The 20,983-nt window shown below is 34.8% G+C and overlaps 1 protein-coding gene across 2 annotated transcripts in view; it reads right to left on the minus strand.

Moving 5' to 3' along the window:
* Itpr2 (inositol 1,4,5-trisphosphate receptor type 2) overlaps positions 1-20,983 on the minus strand; it is a 474,501-nt gene that overhangs the window by 127,683 nt on the left and 325,835 nt on the right. For both annotated transcript variants that reach the window (XM_077109287.1, XM_076854229.2), the window contains 5 exons: positions 20,168-20,424; positions 17,918-18,118; positions 15,350-15,460; positions 11,036-11,131; positions 8,550-8,672 (listed from right to left, as the gene is read on the minus strand). In XM_077109287.1, the coding sequence (XP_076965402.1) occupies positions 8,550-8,672; positions 11,036-11,131; positions 15,350-15,460; positions 17,918-18,118; positions 20,168-20,424 (788 nt within the window). The remainder of the gene's footprint in view (positions 1-8,549; positions 8,673-11,035; positions 11,132-15,349; positions 15,461-17,917; positions 18,119-20,167; positions 20,425-20,983) is intronic.

Below are 20,983 nucleotides of genomic sequence, written 5' to 3' on the forward strand. Positions count from 1 at the left end.
TGCATACATTTTTACAGTTAATTGTTCCTCCATACTCTTCTTGAGTGCCTACTATACACAAGGTACTGTATTTAGCACAGGAGCAGAAAAAAAAAGAAGATGAAGAAAAGATTTGTGTTTATATAGAAAAAAAATTATACATCAATAGTATAAATTATTAATTTTGATCATGGTACCAGTGCTAACAGAAAAATATCTTTATTCAGGTTTTCTATTAAAATACTTAAACTATAAAATACCAAAGTTTTGTAATATATTCTAGTCATTCATTTGTTCATTTGTGCTAAATTTCTGTGATCAGTCATTGAGATATCAACCATGTTTACTAAATTCAAATTATTACAGTTCATCTCATAAAAAAACATGTGGGTATCATAAAAAAATCCCTATGAATCGTCTCAAAACAAAATTCTCCCTACAGAGAAAGCCTTTGACAAAATTCAGCATCCATTAATGATAAAAATACTGAAGAAACTAGGGATAGAAGCTACTTCAACTTCATAAAGAGGCTGTATATGACAACATTATAGTGAGTGGGGAAAAAACTGAAAGACTTTCCTTTAAAATCTGGAACAACCAGTGAACTGAATTTGGCCAAAGCAGAATGAGCTTGAGTGGGGATTCTTCCCAGAACTTCCAGCTAAAAGACTACCCTAACCTGCACTTGATTTGGGCTTTGTTAGACACTAACAGAGATGACACTCGAGCCAGCCCAGACTTCTAATCTTTAAACCTGTAATGTAATAAATAAGCATTGTTGTAATCTACTAAATTTGTGCTATTTTTAATGCAACACTAGGAAATTAACAGAATATCTTACAGGACTAAGTAGGATAATATCTGTAGAGTTCTTAATATTTGTAATTGTCAAGTTGTAAATATTCAATAAATGATAGCTCTTTAAAAATATATGGAACAAGCAAGGATTCACTCTCACCACTCCCATTTAATACCTGGCTTCAAATTATACTACAGGGTCATGGTAATAAGAACTGCAGGGTACGGGCATAAAAACAGATGCACTGACTTATGGTACAGAATAGAAGACATCTATAGAAATCCACACATCTATGGTCACCTTATCCTTGACAAAGGTACCAAAACATAAACTGGAGAAAAGACAGCCTTTTTAACAAATGGTGCTGGGAAAATTGGTTATCCATATGTTTAAAAAAAAAAAAAAATGAGGCTCAACCTTGATCTCTCACCCTGCACAAAATCCAACTCAAAATGGATCAAAGTTTAGTAATTAGGACAGAAACTATAACTCTTAGAAGAAAACAGGGTCAACACTCCAACATATGGGCACAGGCAGTAACTTCCTCAATAGGACCCCTAAAGCTCAGGAGATAATGCCAAGAGTTAATAATTGGGATGACATCAAATTAAAAAGCATCCACAGAGCAAAAGAAACAATTAAGAATGTGAAAAAGAGAACCTATAGAATGGAAGAAAATCTCTGCTAGCCATTCTTCTGACAGAGATTTAATATCTAGAACATATAAAGAACTAAAAAAAAAACATCGAAAACAAATAATCCAACTAATAAATGGGAAAATGAACTAATAGACACTTCTCAAAAGAAGAAATACAAATGTCCAGCAAATATATGAAAAAAATCACTGGCAATGAGGGAAATGCAAATCGCTACTGAATTTAGGGAAATGAAAATCCCACTGAGATTTCATATCACTCCAGTCAGAATGGCAGTTATCAAGAATACAAATAATAATAAATGCTGGAGAGGATGTGGAGAAAAAGGAATGCTTTTACATGGTTTGTGGTACAGTAAATTAGTACAACCAGCATGGAAATCAGTATTGAAGTTTTTCAAGACTAGACACGGATCCACCATATGACCCAGGATAACTATTCCTTGGTGTTTATCTTAAAGATTTAAAAAGTCATCACACTACAGCGATACGTGCATACATACATGCATTTTAGTGATACATGTTTACAGCAGCACAATTCACAACAGCCAAACTATAGAACCAGCCTAGACAAATGGATAAAAAAAATGTGCTATACACACACAATGGAGTTTTATTTAGTCATAAAGAAAAATGAAATTATGTCATTTTTAGGAAAATGGATGAAATTTGAGAACATTATGTTAAGCAAAATAAGCTAAACTCATAAGGTCAAGTTTGTATGTTTTCTTTCATATGTGGAAGCTACAGGATAACAAAAAAAAAAAAAGAAGAAGAAGAAGAAACGTGGTACGGGGGAGAGGTCTCATGAAAACTGAAGAGAGATCAGGAGAGTAGAGGAAAGGAACCATGGGAGGGAGGAGAGGAGGGAAAGAAAAACCACTGGGGAATAGTATTGGCAGAATTATATTATTATATTATGTACATGTATAACTATGTGCAACAACTATGTAATAACAGATCCCACCATATGTACAACTATAATGCACCAGTGAAAAATATGGGGAAAAAACAACCAGAAGTTTCTCCTTGTAAAATATCTATGGTGCATGTTTGCAGAAGCTGTTTCCTTTGCTCAAAATGTCCTCACCATCTCTTTTATTCTACAGGGTTCAGTTCAAGTGTCTCCTCTTCTAGAAGTCTCTCCTGCCTCCTAGGGGAATAGCTTCTTGCACAGACTCAACTTTAAAACAGCACATTAAATTATATTGATTTCTCCATCTTCCTCTCTCCATTACATACAGTTCATTGGGAGCTTCTTGAGACATTTTATTTATCTTTTTATCTTAGCAACTAACACAATGCCTGACATAAGAGGTGTTCAGTACATGTTCTTGAATGACTCTCTGATGGTAAATGAACCTGAGGTAATTCTATGTGATCAATATAATATTTAAGAGCTCATAGCTGGCTGCGGGGGGGGGGGGGGGGTGTCCAGCTCCCAAAGACTTCTTTTAATCCTTGAAACATGCCAAGCTCATTGCCACTTTCAAGACACTTGTACACCACACCCCCACTTCAAACACTGACCTTTGTTACTTTTCTTAGATTTAGCTTCCATTTAAGCTCATCAGAGTAAACTCTCCAGATCAACCAGTCTCCAGCAGGCCCCACTGTCTTCCAACCACTCCCCAGTCTCATCCCCAGCATCACCTATCTATCTGCAACTTTTTGGGTTTGTCTTCTCCCCTTCTTGGCTCCCAGGCAATATGGAAATTCCCTGAAAGCTGACCCGTGCTGATCATTTCACTGCTGCATCCTAGTATCTGGCACAGTGCTTGGCATTTAGTAAGCACTCGATACATCTATGCAATCGGATCAAAGAATGAACAAGGAATTTGGATCCTTTACTCCATGAGTGGTAAACTGAAAAGTTGCATTCAACTTGCTGGTGAGTTTTGTTTGGACTGCTTATTGTTTTAAAAAACCTTAAATGAGGGCTGGGGTTGTAGCTCAATGGTAGAGTGCTTGCCTCACACATGGGTTCGATCATCAGTACCACATAAAAATAAATAAATAAGTAAAGATATTGCATCCATCTACAACTAAAAAATATTTTTAAACACCTTAAATTAGTTGCCAATTTTTAAAGGTTAGGATATATACATACATACATATGTATATGTATATGTATATGTGTGTGTGTGTAAATTTCAAAATTCAGACTTTTTTTTTCAAATTATTGCAAGAAGAAAACCAGGACCTGTAATCTCAATTGGCAAATCATCAGATGTGAATAATGGTTGCCTGCTTTGGGAGAGGATCATCAGACTGTCCAGCCCCACCTGCCCCACTCATTCACATGCCCCATCCCACCCTGTAGGTGGACTGGATTCGGGACCTGATCTCTTTTCCCAAAGCCTTCACTATGACCTATGCTCTCATATAATTCCCTGACCTCATGGATTGCTACTACATGAAATCTTAGAATATGCCTTTAGAGATGAATTAGCATCAAAACATACCTTATTACTATTTCTCCATTAAAACAGTAAAGAATTACATGATTAAATAAAAAACTGGACACATTAGAAAATCTTTTATTAGAAGAAAAATCTGGGTGAGTAGTTAACTGATCTTAAGGGGGTGGAAGAAAACTGCCATTAAAATATAAAAAGTCAATGAATCAGGAAGTAGATATAACTAATACGATTTGCAAAGGGTTATTATCCTTCATTAAAATTCAACAAGAAAAAAAATGAACCCTAATAAAGAAGGGACAAATACATTTTGCAGAAGAAATACAAGTGACCAAAGAACTCATTAAAAGATGGTCTGTTTTACTAGAAACCTAAAAGATGTGAATCAAAATGATATCCCCATTCATCTATCTTAAATTAATTTATTCAACAAACATCTGTTGAGTTATCACTACATTCCAAACACTATCAGTTTAGCAAAGATTTTTTAGATGGTAATAATTTTAGGATTGAGTAAGTTAAGTACTTCATACACTGTGGAAAATAATTTTACAATATTCATCAAGAACCATAACACAGTTACTACTCTGTGACCCAGTAATTAAACTTCTTGGAATTTATCCTAGGAAAATAATCAGTGTGGCAGACAAAGATTAATGTATGAGGATGTTAATCATAGTGTAATTTATAATATCAAACACATTAGAAACGTAATGTCTAACAATAAGGAGTGATTAAATAAATTATGGTCCATTCAAATGATGCACAATTATGCAGACATTAAAATTATGTTTTCAAAGACCATTTATTGATATGGGAAAATGATCATGAAAAGTTTTAAAGCCTGAATTTTGAAAAGAATTTCATCTAACTAATTAAAGTGATATATTCTATGATTTGTGGCTTATTTTTGCTTCTTCCCACAATCTTGTTATCTGATACTTCTTCTGCAAGGAACATAACATTTCTCCATATACATCTTATTTCAGATGGCATTAAATGAAGAGTCTCAGAGAAAAACACAGAAATGGCTAGAAGGAATGTTAGGAACGATGTGGCTCACTACAGGTTAAACATGTAACAAAGTACTGAAGGATGCTCAAATGGTGGGCAGGGGCTTAACAGAAAGCAAGAACAGAGAAGAAGGAGGAACAGGAAGGAAGTAGAATATAAAAGATCAAGACTACAACAGAGAGAGAGGTCAGAGAGGCAGGAGGAGAGCCAGAGGAAGACAGAAGTCAAAAGGGACACCACTGAATGTTAAGGAAATTCTCTGCACAACGCCACAGTAATAGAACTTAAGAAATTCCCTTTTTGATGTATTTATAGTTTTATGTAGATCAGACAAGACACTTACAAGAAGCATTATTTGTTTCTTGTAACACCAACCACAGGAAGGGCCAAAAGGGATGTCATGGTAGAAAAAGCAGAACCATCTCACTGCCATGAAAAGCATAACAACAAAAACTGAAAGTCTGAGAGCACCAGAATAAACTGTCTATACAGAAGATGATTATAGTAAAACAAGGAGGAAGCTGCATCTTGGTTTTGGAATTGCTGAACTGTGCAAAGGCAGAAACCAATCTGCACGGTCATTTGCATGAAGAAGCCCAAGGATCCCACATCCACAGTGAAAACAGGAAAAGCTGGATTCAGCCAGACACAGCTACTTGGCCACTCCTGAAGCACAGCTCCTCTGCATTTACTCACTGGTGCAGGAGGGGTCTGGACAACAGGCTTGTAAGGAACTCGGCAACCATGGTTGGCTTCCCATGATACCAAATATGATATGCCAGGCCATGGTCAGCCAAAGAAGCCACTTGTGAAAAGGTCAACAGAGCACAGGAGGCTTTTCTGTGAGTGAATGCTGACAATATTTCATAAAAGATTGGTGGCAGGAAATCACCTCATAAAGAATACATCTAAGGGCTGAAGGTTATGGCTCAGTGGCAGAGCGCTTGCCTGGAACATGGAAGGCACTGGATTCGATCCTCAGCACCACATAAAAATAAATAAAAATAAAACAAAGGTGTATATATATATAAAAAGAATATATCTAAAAGGTGGTAAGGTGACAATTTCTTGTGTAACTGTAACAAAATAAGCAGACAATAGCTTAGCATTATGGTGTCAGTTATTTATAACTGGTCTTGTACGACTGCATTCCTATACAGGGGATCCATGTGGACTCTCCATTTAACTGCAAATCACCATTGAGTCTTAAGGCAGAAAGCCTACAGCAATTTAGAATCTACTTGTTCCCTTCACTCAGTCCAGAGCTCTCTCTTTCTGAAGCCTGATTTCTTTTATGTACCTCTACCTTGTACTTTAATTGCTCTTCAAGCCACTACTTTTCCAACATTTTGTTTAGGGGAACTTAAAAAAAAAATACCTCTGTATGTCCACTCTGGCCATTTTCACATCAGTTGATTTCTCTCTTCCTTTCAGTAAGTTATTTTAACCTTTTGTTACTTTTGAATTTCTACTCCTGGGAAAATTCCACATTATCTTTGAATATATCTGTTCTCCTCTTTAAGTATTTTCATAAACTCAAATCCATCAAAATAACTGACTTTTATGCCATCTTAATTTTCCCCTTCTTTCATTTATAAGTTACATTTTTTGTTATCGTCTTGAAATCTATAACCAGCTCTTAAATTCTTTATCCTCTCTCCATTCTTCTCAACATGCAACTTAGCCTTTTAGAACATTTTGTATCCTCTACTCTTAAAATTAATCTGCTGTGGGCTGGGGCTGTAGCTCAGTGGTGGAGCACCTGCCTTGCACTTGTGAGGCACTAGATTTGATCCTCAGCACCACATAAAAATAAATATATTGTGTCCATCCACAACTAAAAATATATTTTTTTAAATGTATCTGCTCAACTGAACTAACCTAAGTCTTTCTTCAATCTTGGCATTTTTATTGTTACGTCTAATGCACTGATAATCTGAGATTCCATTTTAAAACTTCTTCAAAGATGTGGGATAATCAGGCACAAACATACCAGCCACATCACTGGTTCCAAGGCAAACCAACCTGGTCTGGAGGCTCATTTCCCACTCAACAGTTGCATGGCTAGGTCTTGTTTACAAATCTGCTCACTCACGCATAGGACAACCTCACCAGAGAGAGCAAGACTAGCTTTCAGTCAGGAACTCAACTCTCAACAAAATGGCACCTTTTCCATATCCTAAATTTTCTTGTGGCTCTATTCCCTTCCCCTTCCTTCTAAAAGGTATTGCTGCTATTGTTGCCCTAATCTTCCTGTCCCTTCCATGTCCCCTCTCCACCCTGCACAGAATGCTGCAGCTCCTACAGAAACTCCTGGACCCCATACACACACCATCACCATGTTTCTATGACCAGATCTGGAAAAATATGACAATAAGTCACTGACATAAAACACAAAGAATGATTTTATTCTCAGCCTGGATCTGTATCTCCCTACTTATATTAACTCTTACTTTTTTTCTAACTTGACTCAATTCCTGTCACCTGATTTCTCTTTCTCTCTAAAATGACACCTTTTCCATATCCTAAATCTCCATTTCTACTCCCTTCAACTAATCCTTCATCTTGCTTTCTGTTCCTCAATACCTAAAATGCTCTTTTTGTCTTTGCAGCTATAACTCATTTACCCTCACCTCCTTCTGATCTATATATGCAACTTGATACATGATAAGAGACCTTAAAATCTTCTCAGTATCCCAACTAGATCATGTAACAATAGCAGCCTCTTTTGTTAGTAGCTTTAAAAATCTGACTCCTTCCCAGAAGCCTCTGTAAATATTATACTCAAGTTTACATCAATTAGACAGTTATACAAAGGGTAGAAAAGGGCACAAGAAATGTCTAAAGAGCAACCTTTAAAAATAAATCTAGTCAGAATCTGACCTTATATCTATCATTGCTTATTTAATCAAGAAATAAAATGAATGGGGAAGCAGGAGAAAGGAGAGATTGTCAATGGGAGATGATGCTAGGAAGAAAAGATTATGAAGAATTATAAATCTGAATTTTATTCTGAAAAAAAGAGGGGGCTTTACAGACAAATGTACATTTAAAGTTTTTAACTTCTAAAACAATCTGCATTCAAAAATGCAAATTTAAATTTGAGCTTCATGTTAGTGGAATTAAACTTATCAAATAATATTTACCAAAGTGTTGGTTTTTATAAATCATGAAGTAGAAACAGTTTTTTTCCAAAAGAATTTGAAAGTTAGCCTCACATTGGTTAGAGGTCCAGTTGAAACCAATTAGAGGCTGCTACTTTATGCCTTTGCCAATCTACAATTCAAGGAGGCCAGCAGGTACCTGCCAGGCTTGTCCTGATTAGACCTGGTTGCTCTCCCTTACTTCACATTCTCTGTTTTCTCAGTAGCCTTTCTCTCTTCTTCAGGATTTCTCTTTGTTACCATGTTTTACCTATCCCTGAGTCTCTGACATGAGACTGTCCCTTCCTTCCTCCTGGCCGAGTTTTTGGTGCCAACCACTGGTGTCTTGTAGACTGTCCCCTAGCATATTCTGCAGTGCATCAGGCATTCTAGGGGCTTTTTGCTCTCTTTAACCCCAATCATAGGGGGCAAGTGCTGAATAAATGAAAAGACCAGAACTGGAATAGGACAAAAAGTCACTGTCATAAAACACAATCAATAAAATAAGCAAAATAATATAAGGATATAAAATGTGATACCTGATGGGCCAGAATATAGATATTGTGTCCAACATCCTTTGGGGAAACACCATCATCTCCACCTTCCTCTTCCCCATGATCACATTCCAATCCTTGGTTATAGGCATTCTTCATCACATCTACCTAATGGGAGAAGAAAAAGGAACAACAAACAAGGTTTGAAATACTACAACACACGTTTTAGATTTTTTTGTGTCATAATTTAAAATTGGGAAGCTTCATGAGTCTCAAAAGTATAAAAGATGCATAATGAAAATATCTTTGAAAACTATTTAAATCAATATGAAGTATAATCCTGCAATCCTACAATTCTTGTCTTCCTTGGAAATTTTTGCTTTGACTTTGAATGTTAATTGTCAAAGTTCACATGATTTATGAGAATCTGGAACCCTGAGAAACATCCATTATTTAGTGAGCCCCCACAAGGGAACAGACAGACATGGTTCTGGATGTGGTATAATAACAACAGTGATAATAATAATAAGTGGAAACAACAGGGCATCTCCCCTCAAGGAACTTACTTCCAGTGGACAATCAGCAAGTAAAGAACTGGTATTTTTCAAAAAGCTATTGCACAGTTCTATCACTGATTAATTCATAATTCATTGATCTATTTAACTATAGGATTGGGACAGTGCTGCACTTCTTAACCCATTGCTTATTATTAGCAAAACAAAATTACTAGCAAATCAAAATTTTAAATAAATTTGAATTATCTAGGTTGAATTAGTATGAAAAATTCATGAGTCAGAAATATAATATAAATTTATTGATAACAAAGTCAGGTGTGGTAACACATGCCTATAATCCCAGCTACTCAAGAGACTAAGAAGAATCACAAGTTTGAGGAAGCCTGGGCAACTTAGCAAACTCATTAAACTGTGTTAAATAACACAGTGTCTTATTTCTCTTCTTGACTCCATTATTTACTAATAAAGAAAAGATAGTAGTGTCAGCCTCCCATTGGGTCTCTCCATAGTACCAACCATGGGGGGCGCTGAGCTATATGGCTTGAATACGTCCTCAACACCTTTGAAACTTGCTGCTTTAAAAACATAACTATGTTACTTCATAATTCGCATACCATAAGTAAGAAGAAAAATATAACTTCTACAATAGGAAGATACTAATGATCTCTGTGGAATCACAATCAAATCTCTGCACAATTTCCTCTAGGCCAAGCATTGTGCAACATTTCTCAGGTAAGAACAACTACAAAAAATACATATTAATTTTACTTTTCAAATAGGTATACAATCTGGGAGATGTCTTATAAACAATTTTTACAAACCTTCCTTACATACAGTCTTTCTGTATCTATGAGCAATTTGGTACCCCTGAGGATACCAAAATCTGGGGATGCTCAATTTCCTCACAAAAAATGATGTAGTGTTTGCATATAATCTATGCACAGCCTCCCTTATACTTTAAATTATCTATAGATTACTCGTAATGCTTAATATAATGTAAATACTACATTAATAGTTAATATGCTGTATTGTTTAGGGAATAATGACAAGGAACAAGTCTATACATATTCTGTACAGGCACAGTTTTTAAAAATTATTTTTGTTCTGTGATTAGCTGAATCCACAGATGTGGGTGGAACTCCTGGATACACAGGGCTGACTATACTCCCCAGACACTATTAAACTAAAGTCAACTTTTTTTTTTTTTCTGGCAAAAACCATTTGCATATAGTTTAGTAGAGTGTAACAATCTGGCTAGAAGTACTCAGAATGGATAAAATGAATGAAGTCACAGGACCAATTCCTATAGACCTACAGAAGCACTTGTAATGGTGAGTCATGATGTTCCATTAGGTCTCGGCAGAGGAGGGAAAGTTGCTAGCCTTTTCTTCTGATAGGCTTATCATCATCCTCTCCCTTTTAGGCTACACATTATTTTTTTATTTGTTTTAATTAGTTACACATGACAGTACAATGACCTTGACATATCATACATTTGAATCAGATGGGATATAATAACTCATTTTTCTGAGTACACAGGTTGCAGAATCACATTGGTCATGCATTCACATATATACACACAGTAATAATAATGTCTGTTCCCATTCTACTCTCCTTCCTATCTCCCCAACCCCTCCCCTCCCCTCCCATCACTTCTCTCTACCTAATCTATGGTAACACTATTCTTTTTTTTTTTTCTCACATTTTCATACATGTATTTTGTATAACAATGAGGGTCTCCTTCCACCATCCATGCAATTCCCTTTCTTCCTCCCTTTCCCTCCCACCCCTCTTCCCTATGTAGAGGTAATCTTCTTCCCTTGCTCTTCCTCTCTTCCCCATTTTGAGTCACCCCGCTTATATCAGAGAAGACATTCGGCATTTGTTTTTTTGGGGATTGGCTAAATTCACTTAGCATAATCTGCTCTAATGCCATCCATTTCCCTGCAAATGCCATGATTTTATTATTTTTTAGTGGCTACACATTATTAACACAACTTTAAAACTTTTCCTTACCAGTTCCCTGGGTCTCATGTTGAAAAGAATTCTCTCTGCATTCTCGCTGTCATGTCTGCTTTCCATAATGGCCAGCAAAAGCTTGGAGGCGTTGTTCTAGAGACACAGATTGAGTTAATGCACATGTAAAGTCTATTTCATGGACTAATGATTCCCTGCATTTGTTTTAATTGAGATTGCCAGGACCATTTTTTTTAATCAAACAGAATTGAAAACTGACCATTTCTTTTGTCTTATTAATGCTTTAAATTGGATGTTTTACTTCATTGTTAATACAAAATAAATCTAATGAATCATAAGAGATGTTACAAGGGATATTTTAATTATTGGTGAAAAGGTGCTTTAAATACAAAATAGAATATATATATATATATATATATATATATATATATATATATATATATATGGAAAATATATTTGCGAGATATATATATATATCTCGCAAATATATTTTCCTTATTTCCGAAATAGTCATTTGTATCATGACATTTTAATAAGAAATAAAGTGAACAGGAAATGATGACATATTTTATAGAAGTGGCATAAATTTAAAGAAGTTAGCACAGTTGTTTTTGAAATAAAATATTATTAGCAAATCAAAATTTTAAATAAATTTGAATTATTTAGGTTGAATTAGTATGAAAAATTCATGAGTCAGAAATAGAATATAAATTTATTGATAACAAAGTCAGGTGTGGTAGCACATGCCTTGTAATCCTAGCTACTCAGGAAACTAAGACAGAAAAATCACAAGTTTGAGGCAAGCCTGGGCAACTTAATAAGACCCTGTCTCAAAATAAAAGTTAAAAAAAAAGTGGTGTGTGTGGGGTGCTTGGGATGTAGCCCAGTGGTAGAGCACTTGCTTCCTATATGCAAAACTCATATTCAGTATTTGGACTATGGCAGAATAATATTTTCTTTTTTTATGGATGGTTGTTTTGTTTTGCCATACTGGAGACTGAACTGAAGGCCTGTGTGGGTAAGTGTACTACCACTGGGCTACGTTGCTAGCCCAAGGATAATATTTTCTATTTTTGCTTAATAGAGAATAAAATAGCTTATATTATTTGATATGCTCTTATTTTATTTATAAACATTATCTCAAATATTTTACTTAGAGATATCAAAAATGTGTCTAAAACAATTTGCAATCCAAATGGGCAACACAAAGTTATAGAAAGTCTTATTATAGAAAGTATAATATCCTAAACATTTTGAATGACCACTGCAGGCTTGGCTAAAAGTTCAATATGCTATCCTCTGCCATAGAGCTGGTTCTAGACATTATGAAAGATGTTTCTATACACTATGATTTTAAGTAGTGCTGCAGTAGAATTTTGGCTGGAAAAAAATACCCAGGAGATATTTCTACAGAGTTTTATTATATTCATTTAGACCAGAATCTTAATCTTCACATATAATCTCTGATAGCACAAAAGAGGTAGAGTCAATGGTTTTTAAGGCACTTCAAAGTGAGTCAAAGTTACTATCTTTTACAGAATAAAAAATTAAATTCAATCAGCATTCAATCTAGGTGGACAATCACCACACAAATTTTTTATAAGTTTATGTAAAGTAATTCCACTGTTTAATTTTAGTACTAAGTTCTATCCTGCTATTCCAGAAGTACCACATGAAGATTATTTTGAAGTGACTGATATTAGAAGATGATGAAGATGAAGAGCTGTAGATGGCACCAAAGTCACTGACCCACAGGGAAAAGATCTTAGTACTTTTATCCCATTTTCATTTTTTGCAGATTTGCACCAATTATAATACCCACTTTCATAATGTAGGATCCTGCATAAACAACATAACTAAGAAATATGATTTCAGGATTAGTGGAGAGCTTAAATCCTTAGCGCCATCTGAACAGACCTCCACAGAATTCAAAGCTCACTCCCTGGCAACAGGAGCAGGGCTCTCTAACGAATCAAACGCAACAGGACCAATACATAATAGCTTAAAAATACATCCAATTTCAGAATGCTATTGGCAATATGGTATTTTTTGACCAATTTTCTTTTTCATACTATGTCAGAAGAATAGAAAGAAATCTTATAAATGACCTCCTAAAATCTGAATCCATTTTAAAGTACAAGACCCTATATAGGCTAAAAAATCAAATGGAAGTGTCAGAGTTAATAGGGGGATTTTCTTCCAATGGAAGCCAGAATCTTCAAAACAAAATAAAAAATATTATCTGTTTACAAACTCAACATTTCATATTTACCAATGATAAGAAATGGAAGTAAAAAGTAAAAAGTTTGAAAAATTCATAAAGAATTATACTATATGAGTATACAAAATATAAAGTTATGAACAATTAAGCAATCAAATTCAGTAATGGATGATATGAAATAAAACCTTAATATTTTAATGCAACATCTGTATAATGTTATAGAAAATTTATTAAAGCCCCATACCTATGAAAGCCCCTCGAATTTACTAATGTACACCTTACTGTCAAGCAGACACTGTTTTCATGTTAACCAATATAAACAAAACCTCAGACTGTTTAGAAAGCTACATTCACCTCATTCTTTAAGTAAAATACTAAACTTCAAATATTTTAAATCAAATCTGTAAATTTGGTATTTCAAACAAATCGTGACTTATCAAACTATTGTATTTTAAAAGATATAAATTGTGCTTATTAAGTAAAAATTAAAGAAATCTTTGTTTAAAAGTATTTTTATTTGGATAGTTTATATATTTGTACTACTAAATCATACCCATTTAAGATTTGTTTTTTTTTTTTTACATAGGTCTGGATTTGTAAGTAATCTATATGTCCATACTTTATTTATTTATCTATCTCTATTATTTTCAGCATGGGAGATTGAAATCAGGAGCACTTTACCACTGAGCTACAACCCCAGCCATTTTTATTTTATATTTTGGAGACAGGGTCTCACTAAGTTAGTAAAACTGGCCTTGAACTTGCAATCCTTCTTCCTCAGCCCCTAGAGTCACTGGGATCACAGGAATGTACCCCAGCACCTGGCCCAAACATTATTTTTAAGTTTCTTCCTCTATAAGACATATTAATTAAAAATGAGATGTAAAAGTATAGTCTTTAGACTAATGAAAGGTTTCAAAAGTCAAATACCAAGGCAACTACATGTTTTTTACGGATAATGGTTAAAGATAAATTTAAGATAAAGTAACAAAAAGGTTTTATGTAACTCAAGTGCAGCTGACTGTCATAGAGGCCCAGATGCTTCATTAACTGAAGCCTGCAGCCAGCAAGTCAAAGGGCACAAGCGCTGTCCACGTGGGGACCACCTTCATTCTGTCCTGAATGGAGGAGCTCAAAGCTCACACAGATGACAGTGGAAAAATACAAATGCAACTCTTTTGCAAAAAGAAGCAGCACCTGCTTACTAGGGGCCTGTAGCACAACCTTCACATGAGTAAGACATATGTATATTCCATCTGATACTCAAACCTGCATTTAGAAACAGAATCATAAAAATATCATTTCTATTCTTCTTGGCCATAAATTTACCCAAAGTTCAACTTAATTATATGCTTTCTATCATATTGGATAGCCCTGGCTTTGCAGAGAAATTGTATTTATCCCTGATTGTGCTTTTTTTTAAATCTGCTCAACACTAAACACAATAATGTGGTCTTAAATAATTTATTTCAATTGAATATCATGCCTTAGAATTTGGGATATATATAGTTTCTAGACAAATATTCATTTGTCTACTTTCATTTGAACAGAAAGTTCAAAAAGAAAAAAATTTAAATGCCCCTGTGCTTCTGAGAAACAGAACTGCTGAAAGCAGGTACAAGGCTTGCATTAAAGGACTCCCTTAAAGGCACTGCGAATATAACAACATATTTTTTGAGAGGAATTCAGATTCTAATGTAAAAGGGACTTGGAAAGAAGACATAAAACTAAAATATGTCACTCCTTTGACATTATCTAATTAATTATGACCTGCTGTAGCTCAGGTGGGCTATAAGTACACGGTGTGGTCAGTGTTCAGCACATTTTGCTTCTCTGTATTATGAAAATTACAAAATAAAAACAGCAAGGAAGTAGTGAAACAAAGTGGCTGCTCGAGAGAACATCCACACAGGAGCTTGCAATTGAACATTACCTCAAAGTAAAATTTCCATTTTATCAGAAATTTTGTGAGCCTTTTGATTTTTAAATCTCTTTCTGTCAACTCATTAGTTGAAAATCTGATCACATCTTACATTTGACAAATGCTGTCTGAAGACTTAGAGTCAACTCTGGAAGGGAGTTTTATGTAGGGAATGTAACTTTTCCCACTGGAACAGCAGATTTTACTCTACCTTTAGCTGGAGGACCAGGTCCATTCGGTATTTACCAAGAGGATTTATGTCATTCAGAATCAAAGCAATGATGATATCAATCCCATTGGATTCATGAGTAGCAATGCAGGTCTAGAAAACAAAACATTTGTAAAATAACCTTTTATTTACAAATGAACAACACTAGATACAATAGGACATAAAATAGCAGAATCACCTTTATTTTTTGACCTTTAAAACATAATTGAGATTTAACTTTATTTGAGTTATTCTTTTGTGTGGAGTCTTTTAATTAATTGGTATTAGGTAAAAGGCTTTGGATGCAGAGCATTAAGAGAGACAGATGTCTGTGAATGCCTATTTTTAAAGTGAATTATTTTTTTCAGAATTTCAAAGACCACTGATCAGGTTAAATACTCTTCTGGCCAATAAATTTTTAATACAGTCATCAACAGAGGAGCTCTTTAAACTTTTCAGTTTTAAGATTTCACCCATCCTAAGAGAATATAAAAAAGGGAGATCTGTAAGTAAATTTTATAGGACTGATGTAGCACTTTAATTTAGGTGCTACTTAATGCTAAATTGGTGACGAGAGGTGGTGTGCATGTGCTGGACAGCAGCAAAGACAGATGATGTGGGAATCTCCTAATATTTGGTGTGTGTGGGGGGAACACACTGTCAGTTATGGTGTATAAGGGAAAATTTTGACAGATTTCTTAAACCTGGGTGATCTATAGAGAGATTTTTGATTGGGAAAATTACATAAAACATCTTGAGACATAAATATGCACATTTTGAAGATAAAGATCTACTGTGCTAGGGTTCTGAACTTAATTTTACAGAACTTAAGATTCAAAAGGTTTGAGGGCTAGATTCGTGGGACTATGTTACAATGGAGAACCTTGCCATAGAGTTTGAAAAAAATCTGAAAACTTGCTGAGTTAAATGAGAAAGGGTAATTCCAAGACAAGTCTGAAATGACTGCTTTTTAGGATAGGCCTTATTTTTCCTTCATACAAGGAAACTGTCAGTCCCCTGACACAGAGGAAAGGTGTTTTCCATCCACCTTTCCCATTATTTCCTTAGGTTCTTCTGCCCATGAAATGTTTACTAACTGTAAAGGGAGTCTAGTTGCAGTCCATTTCTAGAATTTGCTAGCAAACTTCTTTCCTTCCATACATTTTCAGAGCATGGGAAATTATATGTGGGGTTAGAGTTATTTTATTATTAGTTTTTACTTTTAGAACTTACTTGGTGTTAATAAATTATCTTCAAAATTCAACTTTACCCTCTTATAAAACCAAGAGTTGGGTACATTCTAATAGGCTGCCCATGAAATAATAATAGAAGTGCATGGTAAACATATTTTCTGTTATAGATAGACATGGCTTTATCAACAAAACCGAATCTCTAAATTTGTATATTTTTCCTTAACTTATAAATTAACTGTTATGTTTTCTTGTATCATTGCCCTAGGAAATTGAAACAGAATCCAAAAAAAAAAAAAAAAAAAAAAAATTCACGGCAAAATTCACAAACTCACATGTGCCTTACAAAGAAGAAAAAATTATCCCTATAACAAATTATTTGTATCAGTGATTCTCATGTTTTACTTGTTTACGTTTTACATTGTTTACATGTTTTATGTACCTATAATGTATATGTGTGTGAGTATATGTTCCTACATACACACATAGTCACTCTATATGTGTATATAATTTGCAATACAAAAGTAAATTTCTTTTTCTCATATCCATTCTATCAACAACTGATGTTTGTTCTCAATGGCTTCTTTAACATTTATATCCAGAAATGTCTGTGATTGGAAAACTCTTCCTGCATAAGCCTGTGCTTATGATGGTAGCTCTATAAAGCTTGTGTGGATGCAAAAATATCATTTGGCTCCTCTTTCCTCTACTCACCAAAAGTTATGTCTTCTCTCATAATGTGTCCTTGATATCCAAAACAAAAATGGAATAAGAGACCTACATTCTAGAAAACAGTATTGAACTTTGTGCCACCCTCCAAAATTAATACAGTCAAGAGCACAAGAGCACTCTATTTAGATTCAAAATCTAAGGTCTTGAGTTTTAGAAACAACTCCACAACTAAACAGTTCTGGCACTCTGAGACACTGGGAAGTCACTTACTCTCTTGAGTCAGAACCTATTCATCAGCAAAATAGCAGCAATAACATCTCCTTCGTAAGTTTTACTGTGAATATAAAAGAGAATATACACTACCCCCAGTAGTAGGGCAAAAGGAAGTTTATTCTACAATCCTGGAAAGACTCACTACAGAAGAAAACTGGGGGAAGAGACATATTTTACCTTTTGTTCAGTAATTCTGACTTTTATCTTGAACGTTTTCATGGGAATTTGCTTTTATGATGAAATTAAATAAAGATATGGCACAGTATTCATTACTCTATAATTCAGTCTTTGTATGTTTTGTTAGGAAAGTAAAAATGTCTGGCAAAGCAAGAAGAAAGATCCTTCAAATGTACACAAAGGTTGGCTGCTTCCCTAACGTGGCCCTTTGCTCGTGAGTCATGACTACTTTTGCATGAGGAACTGCTTTCACAATTACCTGATTTTCATGGCACGGACCCTGGCAATATTCAGTCAAGCTCTCCAAGGTCTGGTTGACCAGCGCTACATTCTTCTCATTGATGTAGAGACCCAGCAGGCCCAGGCCACCTGTTGTACTCCCACAAATGCAGTCCAAAAACTGGAGGGTCTCACAGACGAGGTTGTAATTTGTCTTGTTGTTTTGATTTCTCAAGAAGTTCTGAGGGCAAAAGAAAATACATCACAGGGGTTAAAAAAAAAAAACAAACAACAAACCTATACTAATTGCTTTCAATTCTCTCTCTATATGTGTGTGTATTTCTAACTCAAAAATATCCCTGAGGCAGTGAGAGATGGAAATGCTCTTTATAAGAAAGTGTTCACATTTACTAATTTTCTCGAAGGTTTAAGATGGGAAAAAGCCTACAGGTTTTAGCTCAAGGTTCTGCATCAACTATACACTTCATAATGAACACTTCTCAATGTCACCCGTTTAAAATTACTTAGTGAGGGAGAAATAATAAGTATGAATAGGAGAAGAAGAAAGTAAAAGCAAAAAGCAATTCATTAGAGAGAGAAATAATCAAATTTCAAGTAAAGGGTCCCTGACAGGAAATGCCGCTTCATTGTTTGTTGATTGGAGGTTGTATACTACTTGTTATAGCAAAATCTCTTATCAGACCCATGGCAAGGTGATGGCTTAACCAATAATAGTACATCCAAACCCTGATATATTGTGAGGCTATAAAATGAGGCACATCAGTATATACTGATAAGCATAACCTAACAATATATGTTAGTAATAAAGTATATTAATTAATTAAAAAGTAAATTGGAGGATACTATGAAATGTGTATTCTCTTTAATAAAAGGTTTACACACATATCAACATTTACATGGGCACAAAAATTTCTACAAGGAAATAAAACCTATTAATAGTGACTTTCTTGAGGAATAAGCCTAGTGAAATGGTAAGCAAGAAGGAAGAGTTTTATTTCTTAATACATTGCTTATATTTATTGTTTTAATTAATTTAATTTATTCATTTGAATTTATTTCTACCATTTATTATTCTTAAAACTATTTTACATGTAGTAATTCCCTATATTGTTTGATCCCATACTCCTATCAGGAAAATGTCCAATCAAAAATTCTATAATCTCTTATACATTCTATACATCTGTTCCCTACATTGACAGACTGGACGGGTTAGGACAAGCATGTAGGCACACATCCAGCACCCTTTCTCTGGAAGGAATGCTTCTAGATTGGCTTGCCAACTATGTTGCAGAAGCTCTCCCCAAGTTGTGGTGGGATGATTCACAAGAGTAATGACTTCTAACATCATTAATTCCTGAGCTTCTCATCCCCGTGGAAGACATTTAGTCCAATATGTCTTAACCTACCATATCCCACCAATTCAGAGCCCTTGCACTCTAGATCCTCACCAGAAAACACAACTTCATAATCCACTGTCCTCTACTGGGGACAGGTGGTCTTAGAAACACCTATAGTGAGAATGGAAGATAAGAGGCACTGCAAATTTCAGTCACCCCCACTAGAATTCATTAATGGATTCTTTTGCCAGCCATATCACCTGGAAGGGTGGCTGGGCTGGCATGATGGAAGGTGTGCTGGACCTGAGAATGTCTGCTGACTAAAACCACCTCAGGTAAGTACACGCACTCACCTTCAATCAGGACAATCAAGGATTTCAACATTTCATATGGCTTTGCGATGGTGACATAAGCAAATAATGCAAAAAAAAAAAAAAGTCAAAATTCTTAGGCTCCTAAACTCATCTGTCTGACCAAGGACAATGTAGCAAAGAAGATATTAAGACGTGCACTGTACTCATTTACAAAGGTATCAACCTTCATTGATACAAAAAAATCCTTCTCTGTATTAACTTTGTTTCTAATAGAAACAAAACATATTCAGCATCCTCAAAACCATCAAAGGTATAGATGAGACCAATTGGACTTTCCTCAACAAATGCAAGAACACTGAAGCTCATTGAGGATAAAAAAAATTGAGTTGTGGATACACAAAATGATAATGTATGCATCTGATTTTTTCATGCATCAAGGAACTTTTTTCTCATTTTTCTTTGCTGATATAAAAGTTTCTTCCATTTCAGAAAAGCATTGCTGGCTTTATTGATTATCTCTCCAAATCTCTCTCCCAAACTACTTGTTAGCTTTATTTGAGTTTAATTACTTATAACCACAGGCTTATTCTCAGCTTTCACACAAAACAGAACAAATACCTGCAGCTCCCGGTTGTGATTCTCACACAGTAACTGAAGAAATCTCAGGATTGGCTGCATGATGGCAATTGCGGGACTCATTGTTACTTCCTCTGCAGATTTTTCCTCCACATTTCCCACCTCTGAGCCTGTGCACATAATGTCTATTTCTGGATCCATTTCTCTTCTGTATACACAATATGCTTTAGATGTTGCCGAAGAAGCTTCTGTTAACTGCCCTTTCATACCCTCTTTTAAATGTAGTGATGAATCTCTTACTGAAAATAAAGTAATATTCTTATATTTCTGAACTAATTTTCTTTCTAATTAAAATAAAAGAAAGACAACCAGAGACCCAAATTCTCTAACAATTGTATTAAAAAATAATCTGACAAGAGATGCAACAATTATCTCATAAGGGATTTGAGGTGAGAAATAAAAAATTAACATTTGCAGTGAAACATCAGAAAAGATTTCAATCCTTAGCCAATTTTAGAATTTTCTGATATCTATATCAGAAAGACAGACACACACAGACAGATACACACACAATCTATGAATTTATTACATACAAGAAGGTTGGGAAAATATGACAAACTTCAAAATGTTAACATCTTTATGACTTGTAATTAATATTGTGATAATTTTTTCAATTTCAAATACCAAGATTCTTTTGTTACATAGAGTTTAATGCTACCAATTTTGTTCCAAATCTTAAATTTTCATGGTGACTCTAAAGGTTTTAGGCAGTTGTTGTGTACCACACATGCCACAGTAAAATCAAAGAGTTCTCATGTCACCGACTGCTTCACACTGATTAAACCTCATCCAAGTTTG

Source organism: Callospermophilus lateralis, chromosome 4 (genome assembly GCF_048772815.1).
Source record: "Callospermophilus lateralis isolate mCalLat2 chromosome 4, mCalLat2.hap1, whole genome shotgun sequence".
Taxonomy (NCBI): Eukaryota; Metazoa; Chordata; class Mammalia; order Rodentia; family Sciuridae; genus Callospermophilus; species Callospermophilus lateralis.